The following is a 15,859-nucleotide window of genomic DNA, read 5'->3' as shown; positions in this document are numbered from 1 at the left end:
GGTGCTGCATAGAAATCTGCGTGGTTGCTCAAGATTTTAGAAGTGGAGTATATTTCTTTCTTCACTTCAACGTTTATTAAAGAAGTTAACTTCCCAAGACCCCAGCTAGTTGCTCTCCAGACATTAGTGTTTAGTGTCAATCTACACACAAGTCTACATGGATCAATGACCCATGACGGCAGCTCTGGAGTATTTACTTCTCTGTATTCAAAATCATCTGTTGCTGTTTCATCTTTTGAATCCACTTTTAGTGTGTGGAACACTCAGTGTCAGAACACTCAGAAATCAATGGAAGCTGAGAACATAAAGCCTTTCATGCGTACACCTCAGGTCTGCAAGGACAGGGTTGTGCTATCCTTGATGGTCACTTCTGTCTACAGTTCTCTGCTTACAGCAGAAACATATGGAGCGGAGCCTTGGAGGATGTGGGTCTGCAGTGACCTAGTTGACTGCTCACTTGGAATCTGAATTTGAATGTTTGGCTTAGTTTGGCTGATCCCTTGTTAAGCCTGCATTTCACCCAGGCTTTGGGAGCCAGACTTTAATGGTGATGTTTAATCACAAGGTAGCTTTGCTAAAACCTAGTTAAATAATTGATGTTTGAAAGGGGGGGGGGGGGAAAGTGAAGTATGCTAAATCTGCTTGTGCTTGTTCTGATGTTCCCTAATCTTGCCAAAATTGCATGAAAGCCACCAATTCACAGCGGCATTTCTTTTCATAGCAAAAGAACGTAGAAGCTGGCAATGCAATTCAAAGTGACAAAAGATTTCCCCAAAACAGCCTCTTTCTTTCATGCTCTTTGTCTATTTACTGTTACTCATAACCTTGTAATCCCTTTTTGCATTGGGTAGTTGGGATTTTTACTGTTTATTGAAACAATCTAATAATGCATCTTTCCCCCCCATCCTCTCTCTATGCTTGGAAAAAATCAGCTGACGAGTTTATATGTGTTTTGTTTTTATGTATATAAAGCTGTATAAAGAGGTGTCTCAGTGGTAGTAGGGAAGAGTTTTGACTCCTGATACAAATCAAAAGGGAAGTCTTTTTTTTTTCATATTAGCGTGCACATACATGTCTCTGAAAATATTAATATAAGCCGCTGATAGTTATTTACATGGTATGTCATATCTATATGTATCTGCTAGGTATCCTCCCATATATTCAAAATTACCTTTCTCAGGGAATTCTTAAAGATACTCTCATATGCTTCAGGAGCCTGTGGAAAACTGGTGGAAGTTAAAACTATCTTACTGTGAAAAAAAAAGACATGCATTCCAGTTACTGAAAGAACTTAGGTATTTATTTAAGCGCAAGAAATTGTAACTTATGTTTAAATGAGCTTATTCCATGAGAAATACTCTATCACAGAAAATCACAATGCATTAGATTTTCAATATTCAGTAGTTTCATTTTTATTGACAAAAGAGATCCAATTTCCTTTGTCCTCCCAAACGACTTCCTGCTAGAAAATCACTTGCATATGAAAGCTGGTAGAAACAGAACTCGGATGTTAACGCTGATCAAGAAGCTAAGCACCAGAAAGGCTTTTCTTCTGGACATTGTCTTATTACTATCATTTGATGTTTCATTAACCATTCATGTCCTGAAACTCTGCTTAATTGTATTGAATAAAAATGTCTGTTTTTGTTCACTTCTACTTCTTGCATTGGCATTAATATAGTATCTAGTGTACTGGTTGTATATAGTGTGTTGTAAGGGTCATCAGTTGAGTCTGTTGTGGACCGTCACTTGTGTTGTTGTAGTCGACAACAAACACACTAATTTGACTTTTCTAAGTATAAATTCACCTTGGTGGATAAGACTGTTGTAGATTGGTGCATATTCAAAGAAATTTTTGCTTCAGGATTAGAAAATGGAGTCTGAAAAGTAACTTTAAAGGAAACTTTCTCTGTCACTGCTGTTTGGGACCCTAACATCAGATTATGGTACATCATAAAATGTTGGTAGGCTAAAGTTTAAGGACTTTAAAAAGTAATCATAGTTGAACAGTAAAATGTGCTTTTTGGACATAAATTCATATCTGAATTTATTGCAAGGTCAAAATCCGAATGACTTGTTGAATATCCCTCTCCCTTACTTTGAGCATTTGTAAGTGAAGAAAGTATGTCCAAATATTGGAAAATATTTACGTGTTCTCAGTACAGTGGAGACCTACTCCACTCTCCTTCCGGAGGGCTGTGGTTCAAAGACTGAAACAAGGCAGGGAGAAAAGCTTCAGCTCTATGCATGATGCAGAAAGTCTCTGCTGCCTTGGCTAGTGGGTGGCGTTAACTGTCCTGTGAATTCCTGCAGATGCCCACTGATGTAGGCAAGTTTGGCAAATGGACTTCTAAGATTCCCCAAGAAGAGAATTGGTTTTCCAATTTTTTTTTTATAACCAAAAAGGCACATTTCATAAACAAGGTCAAGTGTTCCTGCAGCTTTAATTTTGCTCGTGAGTAACCTAATGTAATAATGATTTAATGAAAGAGGATTTCTTCTTTATTTCAGGTTGCTAGTATTGGAATCCACAGCTCCTTCAGGAGATATGTCCCGCCCGCACCACATTGCATCAGTTGTTCCAAACCGGTATCCCCGCTGGTTCACCCTAAGTCACATCGAATCCCAGCAGTGTGAGCTGGCGTCGACCATGCTAACAGCAGCCAAAGGTACATTGCTGTCAGTTATGTACTCAACTAAGTGTATGCTTTTAATATTGCATGGAGTAAACAGATTATAAAACTTGTGTTTAGGAATCCAAATTGCAGTCTGACAGGAGCTTGAAATGGGTACAACACACTGAAGTGGCTTAAACCTGTCACTTAATTTTCTAGCAAAGTAGTTAAGCTAGCTAAATGGTAGCCAGATGAACTTGATTTGAGGCTGATGAGACAGCTTTTTGTTCTTCTGACACATGATGTAGACTGTGAGACCCAGGAGCGCACAAATCACTTCTAAAATTCACAAATCAGGATGACTTTCGGCCATGTACTGCACTAACACCATCAGGCACTAGAGGAGTTTGTGCTGGTCTTGTATCTTTCATTCATATGTGATGAATGTTATGTTATGGAAGGTTTCTAAACAAAGTGTGTATAATTGAAACATCATACTATTGCATAGCAATGGCAGGCTCAATTATAATGCATCACTGGATGTTTTGGGAGCTTGTTCTGTTTTGGTGATTCTGTTTACACCTTGCAGGTGATGTTCGGAGGCTGGAAACAGTGTTAGAATCCATCCAGAAAAATATCCACTCCTCATCACACATCTTCAAACTTGCCCAGGATGCATTTAAAATAGCAACACTCATGGACAGCTTGCCAGATATCACTCTTCTGAAAGTTTCTCTGGAGTTGGGCCTTCAGGTATTTCCCTCATTCATTATTATTATGGTAGAAGAAAGAAGTTTGACCCAGTGTTAGTGGGTATAGCTTTTAAGCACTGAGGACCCTCTTTGGGCTCTGTCTGGATTTTTTTAGATTCTGTTTTCTGATACAAAACTCAATGGACTGATAAATAGAGACTAACGGTCTGCACAGCCTCTTTGTGCCATTCGGGTGGAAGGGGGAGCTGGGAGCGGCTGGCTGCGGGGCACTCTTCTGTTCAGGGGTGAGAGAGGACCAGTGCAATGGGTTCAGGAGTATATGCAGGACTGGCTAGAAAGCAAAATTATTCTGCTTGCCAGAAATGCACTGTATTTTCTGCGTGACATGGAGGGATTTCTTACCATTCCTTCCCTTCCTTTCACCTAAATGAGATTTGGTAAGTGCTTGTTGAATTACTAGAGAAAGCCAAGGTCAATCATAATGACCTGTTTAAGGCAGACTATGCTAACAGTAGCCCTCTTACTTCCTTCATCAAAATCCTGTACTCCACAACCTGTGGGATGATCAGATGCATCAGACTCAGCTTGAGGTGTACAAGAACCTCAAATCAGTTTTCAGGCTCTTAGGAGAGACTTTGCCAGCGAAAAGGAGCTAAGTTTTAGGTATCTGGAGTAGTATTGCCTGACACTGATGAATCTTGGAGTTTACACAGTTCATTTCAACAAAAATAAATCTCTTCATCCCTCTTCAGGGAGTTCTTCAAAAAAACCATGCAAAGATCAGAAAACCATTTATTACTTTGCTTCAGTAAACAAAGCTCCAAAGACTTCTGGGGAAAGGATATTATCCCAGTTGCTTCTCATGCGAAAGAAAGGTACTATTTGCCTATTCTAGACGTTTAGAAGCTAAAGTCTTTAATCAGAAAGCTGAGATTCTGTATGCTTTTTTAGCCTTTCATATTCTCAAGGTTGCTGTGGAAATCTGCTGCTTTTTTCACATCTTGGTATGTTTCTGCCTTAAATGTTTCTTTACTTGAGAAAGATCCTTATGATTGACCTGCGTGTCACCTCAAGCATTCACCAAGTATCATTCAGTGGTAGCAGCACACTTTGGATATCACTGTGTTCAACACCCTTTGTGGTTGATGGTGTCATCAGAATGTCTTCAGTAAGATCTAGTGAAGGAAATATCATAAATCCATACTTTCTCCTCAATCCCAGGGTTTGGAACAAACTGGTATGGAAGCTTGTCCACTGTTCGGTCCCAAGCTTATGAAGGTGTTTTAAGAATCTTACAGGTAGTTTGCTTTCCAGAAGGAAGATGCATGGCAGTTTTCTGGTAGTAACTCACAGCTGTGTAGATTTCTACAGTAATGCTTTTCCTGCAAAAACCTTAGTGTCAGCAGTGTCTCTAGTGGCCTACAGATGCTTCCCCTTTCTCTGCCCCCATGACTTAATGGCAATTAGATTGTCTGTACACACTTTCTAGTATCTGTCTACTTACGACACTTATGTGCCCTAGAAACTTTCTTTCCTGACATGGTAAACTAAACAGCAGTGTCCTCACAGGTAGGCTGTTCTGCCTCAGCTACAGCAATGACAGGTTGGCCTGGCTGGGCTGAGGAGATGATACCGATAATTTCACAACTCTGTCACTGGGATCTCTGTGACAGAAAAGCCTCTTATATTGTTTTAGATTTGGGAGTAATGTATAGACTCCTAGGTTCTTTCTCCCTGTTTCCAACGGCAGCATGGAATGTTATACGTTATACGACTTAGCAGAGGGAAGGCTTTCAAACTGGCTGTGGAAAGAGGTCATCAGCATGGCCAAATGGGCATGCAGCATCTCAGGTGTATTCGGTCCTTCAGAACCTTACTGGCACAAACACTGAACATCTGCAGGTACAGGAGAGGCTTCTATTCCTCTGTTTGCCTGTTGTGTGCTACCTCAGTGCAAGTAAGTATTACTGCACACATGCAGACAGGTACCGCTAGCAGAATTGCTGAGCAAGTTAGTGCAGGTGATCACTCGATGTGTATTTGGCAAGTGGTGTCCTTTCCCCCCAAACCTGTGAATGAATGAATAAATAAATAAATAAATCTCCTTCCGATGTGTATGACGAAGAGGTTTCGCATTGGTGCGGGAGCTAATGGTTGGTTGGCCATTTCTTATAGCTCTTATGGATGGTGAGATGTTCTGTTCCTCTACAACAAATTCTTATAAAGATCCATCAAGGCAAAGTCAAGGTTATTCTTCGTGGAAGAGAGCTTGGCTTTCACATAAGCTATGTAATTCCCAGGAGTCTCTTGTAATTTTCAGACTTCCTGACTTGTTGAGAAGCTCTCTTCAATTGATAGCACAGATCTTGGATAGATCTTGGACAGATGTGGAACTCCCTTTTAGGAAGAGGTAGCTCAAGAATGCATTGAGCAGAATTGAAATAGTTCCTTAGCTACTTGTGCTACAGTATAAATTAACTTCAGCTCCTCCTTGGTCAGGACATCAATACATGCGTTTTTTTAAATCCTTGGGGTTTTTATCATCAGCAAAGGGCCCCTCTCTTGCTGTTCTCAACATGTCAATTTAATCAAATGAAAGGAACCTAATTCCAGAACAGTTCATTAAGAAACTTTTCCATGTCAAGAAACTAGGAAACTTTTCCATGTCAAGAAACTAATATGGTATTGTTTTTCGCAATCAAATTAGGACCGTGTACACTGGAACTATTATTACGCCCACTACATGTGCTGAAGGCTCTTGTGACTGCTGGTCCTTTTACAGACCACCACAGTGAGGGAAGTTGTTAGAGAAGACTTTCAGAGAAGTCATCATTCACACCGTGGTGTTTTTTTTTCTTACCTCCTTTCCTCCCTCACAATAGCAGAATTGAGTCCATAACCCTGTGTTTTCTCTTGGATTCACTCTACTTGGGGGAAGCTGAAAATTCATCATGGATATTGGAAGGGTGTTAGCCTTCAATTTCTGTGTGCATCAGTACAGGAAGTCACCTAGACTCCTTCCCTTTGATGGACAGATGGGCAGATGATTGCACTCCAAAGCATTTTGAGTTGGGGCTGCCTATTTTTCATCCAGAAAGACTTCAAGCAAAGGCTGGTTCCATGATTCACCTTAGCCGTATTTTCATATTTTAAAATGTGTTGGGTTGCTCCTTACAGATCAGTTTGCTTTCTTTCAAAATGCTATTCTCCAGTCTAGCGCTTAGATTACTGTTTAGTTAAAATGATACCACAATGTCTGAGGCCAACAAAACTGGCCTTATCCTATAACTTTGGGTGATGTACAACCAGTCACCAGGGTCTCAAGGTGGGAAAGTTTGGAGGCCAGCTTGGAACCACTCATGGTTGCTTATAACCAGACTTCTTAAAGATCGTCTGTGTGTCTGTGCTCCTCAGCAATATTTCAGTCTTCTTAATTATCCTATCTACAGTGTAGGACTAAAAGAGGTGGCAGGAGTAACAAATATGACAGAGGGCTACATGCCACTTTGAAGTCACCTTAGAATTGGGAGGGGATATGGGTTGAGAACCCTCTTAAAAATGCTGCTGACTCCAAGCTGTTCTGTGAGTGCATTTGTTGAGTTTAGTATATAAAGATGATTGATGAGAGCTCTATGATTGACCTATTATGGTCTTTATTTAATTGCTACAAATAGTAATACAATAGTATGATCACTGATATTGTAAGGGGAAAACTACTTGCTTTCAGCATCTAGATATCTGTGGGGTCTGTCCAGGTAGCTGAAGCAAGCTTTACATGCAATTTCCATGCAGTGTTTGTTTTACTGAATAAACATATTTGCCCATGTTTTGAGAAACACAACATGGGCAATAACAGCAAGTGATGTAAAATACGGGCACTACAGTCAAACCTTAAAGTCCTTTTTCGAGGATTCTGATGGTTTTACGATGGAACTTCTTTGCAGGGACTCCTTGTTCAGAGAGAGAAATCATCGCTGTGGACTTCTTAATAATATCTGGATATATCTGGAATTGTGTATATATATCTTTGCAGAATAAACAGCCAGTCAAATCACAGTACACTAACTCCTGTCTGTCATGTTGAAGTCAATGAAAAGAAATGGAGATGAGGGAAAAATTAAAGGGATTAGTTTGCCCAACTAGAATTGACACGTTTCCACTTTAAAGACTACTGTGCATAGAGGGAGGAGACACTTAATTTGAATAATTGGTAATTGATTGGGCTTTTTTTGTTGTTTGGGGGAGGCCTTTTTGTGGGGGGTGTGTTTTTTTTTTTTCTTCCCCACAGATTAAATAGTCTCTTTCCTCTAGCCTTAAAGGATCTGCAGTTGGAATTACACTCTGAATGCTATTCTAAGATAGTTGAGCAATATTTTTCAAATCTTTTGACATCAACTAAAAAAGAGGTAACAGCGGAGAGGGCAAGAGGCTGCCATTTTGAACCTTAGTGTATTTGAGTAACTTAAAATCCCTAATTGTTGGTATATTGCCTATTTGCAATAGGATTAATTTGTATTTTGTTTGTGTCGTTTTAACAGGTGATGCGGATGACGCTGTCAACACTGAATTGGCGACGGCGGGAAATGGTGAGGTGGTTGGTAACATGTGCAACAGAAGTAGGTATGTTCTGAGATGCTTCTCTTAGAGGCCTTGATCTTGCTTGTCAACACCCAGGTTCTGCAAATGTTTCCCACTTTCTGTTCATCTATAAAATTCCTTTGATGAGAAGGCGTTATGGCAATGATGAGTGGTTTTTTTAGGCACAGACCAAGTGACACAATAGTTGAGTAAAATGCAGTGTGACTTCTTTGTCCTGCAAGGTGAGGGTGTGCATAAGCTACGGGAAATACCCCAGATTTCCCCTTGTCCCCTCCATGATGGGCTTGGGTTTGAGGATGCAGTAGAGAAAAGGCTCGTGGTTATGGGCTCTTGCACTGTGCTACAACTTTGCTTGCTCTGAAAGGCCAGGTGAGGCTCTGAAAGGCAGGTGAGAGCCATCTGGCCAGCTGTGGGAAGAGGAACCCAAAAACAGGTGAATGACATGCTGAGGATGCCTCCTACTGTGTGGCAGACAGGATCTCATGAAGGGGTTCTCATTGTTAGGGGTTTTTTTAAGCCCCTGGGTAAATCCAAGCTTAGAGTGTCATGCATCTTTGTTATGTGGCTACAATGTTGCGCAGGCTTCTCCTCTGCACTGTAAAGCAAAGCAAATGCCAATCCACCCATCGTTAACTACGTAAGGTGAAAATAAGGTAGGAGCAGAACCAGCCTTACACTTAGAGGACAGCAGTGGGAGAATAGTGCACTCAGCAGGACATTTCTGTAATTTCTGGGCTTTGCCATAGATTTCCTGTGTGTCTTGATGAGGCTTCCTTTAGCTTCTGTATTCCAGTTTACCATCTGCAAGATGAGGGTACAGAACCTGAAAGTGAAGATGAGTGCATTAAAAACTGTGTAGCTGTGGAAAAAAAGATCAGCAGCTGTGGTAGTGGGGACAATATAAGTACTTACGATAAGGGAGCAGTTTTAATTGTCACTAAAGGTATTTCTGGAAAGCATGTTTCCCTACTTTCCTTTTTCATACATCTGAGTTGGATTGTGTCGCAGAGATGCTTTGTGAGTTTCAGAACTTCAGAGGATTGCCGCTGCTTATTCTCTGGATTAGTTTATTCTTTGCTTTATGCTTAACTGGGAAACCAATGTTGTCAGTAGCATGGGAAAATACAGCTTGCCTTTGTATGCCCTCAGCCAGAAAGTGGTTTGTGTCTGCAAATTTTCATGCAATGCTCTTGTTTTATTGCTTTTATATCTTTGCTAAGATAATTATTGCTGAGGATGTCTTACAGATATTAGTGCCTGGGTATTATTTTGTGCAGTTGCATATCGGCAAATAAAATGCTGGTTTTAATACTGCTTTAAATTAGTTTACATATTCTAATAGAAGTATCCCACAAAGAACCTATAATGTCACGCAAAGTACTCTTGAGACTTAATCAAGTTGGTAAAGCAAGGAATCTGTTTATTTAAATGAAGATCTGGTATTCTCTGGCTGTGCTGAATTGTTGCACATGAGTGAAGGGGTGCACAGGAAGCATCAGAGTCCTACAGAGAAAATGAGGACCTCTGGGTGTGGTTTAGGTGGGCTCACAGATGTGTGTAAACTGCCTCTAGCAATAATAAGGCACTCTAGTTGGCTATAAGGTTCAATTTATGGAACCCATTAGTCACTGTTTCCCCCTTCCTCCCCCTACCAAACACACACACAAACCCACACATGCCAGGAATAAAGTGATACTAAGGAACATAGCTATTTCGGATAATATCCAGTAGTTCATATTGCTCAGAGTATTTGCCTATTAAGGATCTTGATGTTCAGGCACGTATGAATTTGATACAAGATGTATCTGAAAAGCCTTTTGGGAGGAGGTGGGGGTTAGGATTTTTTCTTTGTTTAAGGTGTGCTTAGTGTTTTCTGTTAAGGTGTACCATGGTGTTCTATTAAGAAAGCCATTTAGCATACTTTCATATTCTTTTGTGCATGCCCTGTGCCTTGAGATGCACAGTGAGAAAAGAAGTTAAAATTGCCTTTTAAAAGTGTTCAGTGTGAGGGCTGCTTTTAAATGACGTAATGAGACCAAATGAGCCAGAACTTGTTATCCAAATTGTCTTAAATAACAAGTAAAACAGCTCAGTTGTCACACCAGGAGATTAAAGCTTATCTTGCAGGAGTTTTTTGTTATTCTTTGCGTTTTGGTGATTGGTACTGAGTTTGCACAGTAGACTTCGTTTTAATGTCCTTTTCTAGCCATGCTATCTGGTTTAGCCCTTCTTGCTGAAGCACATCCCCTTGGATGTACTGGCAACCTCCTAGATTGCTGCAAATGTAATCTCTTGCTGAATATCTGTATCTGCTAGGTTTTGTCAATTGTGGCTAATCCTTTCTTTCTCTCCCCAGGTGTTTATGCACTGGATAGTATCATGCAAAACTGGTTTACACTTTTCACTCCAACAGAAGCCACTAGTATTGTTGCTACAACAGTGATGTCCAACAGCACCATTGTCCGTCTGCATCTGGACTGCCATCAGCAGGAGAAGTTGGCCGGCAGTGCTAGGACGCTTGCTCTACAGTGTGCCATGAAGGATCCTCAAAACTGTGCCCTCTCTGCACTGACCTTATGTGAAAAGGATCACATAGCTTTTGAGACCGCTTACCAAATCGTTCTAGATGCTGCTACAACCGGCATGAGCTACTCACAGCTTTTTACTATAGCACGATACATGGAGCACCGTGGTTACCCCATGCGGGCCTACAAGCTGGCCACTTTGGCCATGACACATCTCAACCTGAGTTACAATCAGGACACACACCCTGCCATTAATGACGTTCTGTGGGCATGTGCGCTCAGCCACTCCCTTGGGAAAAATGAGCTAGCAGCTATAATACCTCTGGTGGTCAAAAGTGTCAAATGTGCAACAGTACTGTCAGACATTTTGCGTAGGTGTACTTTGACCACTCCTGGCATGGTGGGACTTCATGGAAGGAGGAACTCTGGTAAGCTCATGTCACTGGACAAAGCCCCTTTACGGCAACTCTTGGATGCCACGATCGGAGCCTACATTAATACAACTCATTCACGTCTCACTCACATCAGCCCGCGACACTATAGTGAGTTTATAGAGTTCCTCAGCAAGGCCCGAGAGACCTTCTTAATGGCTCATGATGGTCATATCCAGTTTACACAGTTTATTGACAACCTAAAACAAATCTACAAAGGCAAAAAGAAACTGATGATGCTGGTTCGTGAGCGGTTTGGTTGACGAAAATGTGTGAGTGGGGGGGTTGGGGGGTGGGAGGGGTGGTTTGTTTTTACTTGAGCCTGCCTTTGTATCCTTTTTAACTTAAAGAAACAGAGCCACACCGGTATTATATGTGTATAGTTATATTGAGTTTGCAAACTAAACTGTCATGTTGTGAAAGTTTGTGTGTTTAATTTTTTTTTTCCTTCTTTCTGTTTTGTATGAGAGAGAGGTTAAAAAAGGTTTGGTTTACACTGAGTATATGTTGTCAAGTGGCAAAAGCCCACATCGCTCTCCTGTTCTTTCTGTATACGTTCACAGCCTCAAAAACAAACATATATTGCAATGGCTTTAAAAACCAAACAAAACACCTCCATCCTGTGATAAGTACCTCGAATGGATTCAGCTTTACTCCTTTGTAACTCATCCTTACATTTCAGCATATTTAAACAAACCAACAAATGAAATACTAATAGTTAAAAGGCTGACCACGTGGCTTTGCAGTGCTGTTCATCCAGAAGCATGGCACACAATGCTTGTGCATGTGGAAACTTAGCGACTGTCAACATACATTCTCAGGGATTTATCAAAAAAATTAAAAAAAGAATGAGAGCATTTATTGTACTGTATATATATTATAGTATATGTCTGAATATTGAAAAATATAACATTAACTAATTTATAAAAAAATCTATGTAATGCAAAATACTTGAAGCTGCAGTAGCTTGGTTTTAAACAAAAGAAAACCTATCAGAAGGACTAAAGTGCGCCTTGCTTCAGGGTTGGCTCAGGTGGTGAACTATATGCTGGGCATCTATGCAGAGCCACCTTTTGGATTGCATGGTTGGACTGATACCTATTGGGGAAAATTTTATATATATATTTATACAACCCGTGTATGCATATATATATGTATACACACATACACACATGCTTGTAACAGGCACTATAGTAAAGAGGGACAACAAAAAATACACAGCCAGAGCAGCAAGCCTTAGCATTAAGAATACAGTATGCCAGAATCGGGGTTTGTGCCTCCTAGCCTAGAAGACTTAAAGAAATATCCTTTTTGACACAAAACGCAAAATGTTTTCCAAAATGATTGACATGATACATTACGCCTTTGCAGTGAGCTAATAATAAGCTAACCTTTGTGCACAAATAACATATATATATATTATATATATATATTCTGCATAGGTATTTTGACTTTGTGCAGGACAGAAAGTTGTGTAGGTATGACTGTTCTACTTTTCAGTTTGTTTTTTTAATATATTTTATTTTCTCTAGAATTACTCAAACAAAAGCAGCCTTCTATCTTGCCTTGTCTTAATGCTTTAAAATAACCAAACTGGAGATCTAACTACCAAACTGTTCATTATATTATTAAATACCAACTTTGGTTACAGTATAGTGTCTTTACTTTAGCTGATGGTTCTGTATCCTTGTGCTTTTTAAAGCAGTTTTTATGTTTTGGTGCAAAAGTTGTCCAGTGTCTCTTGTTCCCTTCATTAGAGAACATGCTAGAGGTATGTTTGTAGGTATTTTTGTTTAGAAAAACTATTTCATGCTCTCCATTTTATTTATTATAATAGGTAAAAAGGTTGTACTTCATCACCCATGTAAACATGCTCATGAAGTTGAAAGTAATTAAGATTTGATACACTGATATCAATTTATTTATGTAACTAAATCACTGTTTTATAAACTTGTTAATGATCAACAATTTTTTTGTTTTGATTAAAATTAGTTTTTTGAAAGTTGATTCTGCCTCCTTTATGGTGTCTGTTGCTGGAGTTAAATTGTGTATGGATAGTTCATAGACGTTAAGTGCCCATCTTGCAACTTTGGGGCGTTCTGGTGGTAAGCAGTATGACCACCAAGGCCAGGAAAGAAATGTTTTGTTCCTCAAAAATCTGCTGAGGAATGGCAGTGTTCACAGTTGCTGGTGGAAGATGACCTGGTGCATCAGAGGAGGGACCAAATGCTGCCTGTGATTGAAGATAATGTAGTCTATACAACAAACAGTAAGCCTTGACATACTGCCCTGGTAGGATGGTAGAGTGTTGGAGGTATGTTCCCACTCAGTGGATTATTTGGTTGACCATAAGGGTTGAGATGTGCCGCAAATATATACAAGGACAGTTTTTGCTGGTCTTGGATTGGCATTTCTAAAGTATTTCGTGTATTTTGAGCCATGCAGCTCACTCCACCCAGCATGGAGTTCTTGCTCAGCAGCTGACAGCCAGCATTTCCGCTTTTTTGGAGCCCTTGCTCTGTGTGAGTTTTCCAGCCCTCAGTGAAGAAAGAGATATCGCATGGTTGAAAATTGAAGAGGAGCTTTCTGCTTTACCATCATCCGTATCATCCTAAGAACATTACATGATGTCGTATTTGACTATGTGATCTGAACACCTTCACTTTCTTTTTTTTTTAGTATCTTCAGCTGAAAAGAACTAACGTGCAGCAAGCAACTACCAGAGATGCCAGTGTACCCATGAATTCTGACAGTGAATCTTGTGTCACTGGAAGATTAAGAAGGAAAAGGTTTGAATCTTTGTACCACCTCTCATGTAAAATACGAGTCTTTACCAAGCCGCCTTGCTAACAGCTGAGTTGTCTTGACCTAATAATACTAACCTTCTGTAGCTTCTGCGACTTCTATCCCTTCCAAGTATTGAATTCTCATTACGTTTTTGCTTAATTACTTGTCCTAGATAAATTTTCTGCTAAAGACAGTAAGGAACAAGAGGGATACTCCATTCAGTAACAGGGTTTGTGTGGTTGTTGTTTTGGGGTTTTTTTGCCTCTTACAAATAAGTCAGTGTTAAGGATATTGTGGATTATGTAGATTGCCAAACTGAAGCCTATTTGAAGACCAGGCTTTAAATGCAGTCCTGGTGGTTGCCACCTGCTTTTGATGAGCACACTGGCTGCTTCTTCTTTCAGAACTGATGGAAGTTTATTTGGCTTGTTTTCATGACTGAGTAAAATCTCTTCTGTGTCTGCAGTGCTGCTGCTCAGTGCAGTTCACACCATGTTAAAAGCCCTCAAGGGCCCACAGAGGCTTGGCCAATCTCTCTAGCAAACATGTCTAGATATGTACTGCTCTTGTTTTGTGGAGGTTGGAAGAACCCAGGAATAGGATTCCATGAAAAAAAAACGGAGGGCTCTTTTGGTGAAAACCGATCAAATATTTCTATAACTTCTAAAACTATATGTTGCAATTCATTCTGAAGCATAAGGAAGCCTAGTCAAAATACAATGTCTCAAATTCCTTATTTTCTCTTCAGAGTCACATATTTGAGATATACAACTGAACACCACTGCTATCCTTGTCTCCAAGTGTTTGAGTGCTTTTCAGCGCTCCTTTAAGTAGAACTTTTCTTAAATCCAGGATTGCTATTCAGTAGTGAAGGGAACTGAGCAAGATGCTTCCATATCATAGGCTACCATTGAATCTTCATTCTTTTGGTGAGTTGGGTGAAATCCTGAAAGATGTGATATTATTTCTGTATTATGAGACTGTCTTGCAGCCCAAGAAACTGACTTTTGCCCATAAGTTTTTTTTCAGATTTCCTTTATTGATTGATTTCTATAGCTCTTGTTGTAGAGAGCGATTACGACTAGAAAGTACCACAGTCATGAACTGCCCCAGGAGCCAGCCAGTGAGTAGCCTTTTACCAAGTTTTGTACCAACTGCATTTCATTGTTATAACTTTTCTTTTCTTCCTCTTTAGCCTTTGTCTTTTTGTACAGGTAATTTCGAGAGCTTTGTATTTGGAAAAATGCTTACCTGGAAGATGATGTGCTTGTGGTCTGATGATGTAAAACGAGCAATGGAGCTATTGCTTGGTAACTGTGGTCCATGATGTTGGAAGTATCTGTGGAGCAGTGAATGAGATGGGTGAGCTGTTCAGTCACGCTTACTGTAGGGGCCGGTGAGCTGAGACCTAAGGCAGCAGCCACAGCTGGCATGCAGAACCGACACTATCTCCCTTCCTACCACTCTGACCTCGGAACTGCTTGTCCAACCACAGAGAAGTCTTGGTTTGGCATCCCAGGAATCAGAAGCAAATCACTGTTCATAGAAGGATTCTGGAAAGTTGAAAAATGGACGAGGGTGATTAAGGACAGAGCTAAATATGCCTCTGGTGAAGTTGCTGGAATTACATCAAGGCTAACCTTGGCAGACACTTTTGGGAAGTCTGTTAGTTATAAGAACAACAGTGGTGAGACAAGTAGTGCCAAATTCTGCCCAGTCAGTGGGCAGGAAAAATCATTTGGTGTTTGTGGCCTCCAATTCCAGATGACCTGAATCTTGTTAAACAGCACAATGACTATTTGTAATGCTTGCTTTATTGCCTAGCTTTTCCAATGCCCAGGGAAACAAGTCAGGCAGACTGCAACTCATCTCTTATCTGATGCATTACGAATAGTATCACTGAAGCCCTCTGTCCCCTCTGAAAATGAGGGGAATGGGACAAAAGTTGGCCTTGCTTGGGCCGTCTTGCCTACATGTTAAGGAACCCTTAGCAGCACAACTAAACCAATTCAGGAGGCTGAAGTTAACAACAGGGAGAATTGCATGAAAAGCTTTCCCAGCAAGATCCTATTAGTATAATCCTTAACAGCAGTTGTTCACTTAAATGAGTGGAAATCATGGTTTCTGAAGAAAACATGATTTCTTTTGTGTCTCTAATTGACTTTAAACATGTTTAGTAGATCAATGTG

The 15,859-nt window shown here is 40.3% G+C and overlaps 1 protein-coding gene across 8 annotated transcripts in view; it reads left to right on the top strand.

Annotated features, from left to right (window-relative positions):
- Nucleotides 1-15,859, top strand: part of ZSWIM6 (zinc finger SWIM-type containing 6) — a 121,196-nt gene that overhangs the window by 102,511 nt on the left and 2,826 nt on the right. For 6 of the 8 annotated variants that reach the window (XM_075138162.1, XM_075138161.1, XM_075138163.1 and 3 more), the window contains 4 exons: nt 2,512-2,669; nt 3,205-3,368; nt 7,867-7,948; nt 10,284-12,890. In XM_075138162.1, coding sequence (XP_074994263.1) covers nt 2,512-2,669; nt 3,205-3,368; nt 7,867-7,948; nt 10,284-11,146 — 1,267 coding nt within the window. In that variant the 3' untranslated portion in view covers nt 11,147-12,890. Of the gene's footprint in view, nt 1-2,511; nt 2,670-3,204; nt 3,369-7,866; nt 7,949-10,283; nt 12,891-13,562; nt 13,804-15,859 lie in introns of those variants that run through there. The other 2 variants (XR_012671063.1, XM_075138160.1) reach the window with 2 other exon arrangements.

This window comes from Calonectris borealis, chromosome Z, assembly GCF_964195595.1.
Source record: "Calonectris borealis chromosome Z, bCalBor7.hap1.2, whole genome shotgun sequence".
Taxonomy (NCBI): domain Eukaryota; kingdom Metazoa; phylum Chordata; class Aves; order Procellariiformes; family Procellariidae; genus Calonectris; species Calonectris borealis.
The sequence above is the reverse complement of the archived record's forward strand: the minus strand, read 5'-3'. Positions and strand labels throughout refer to the sequence as shown.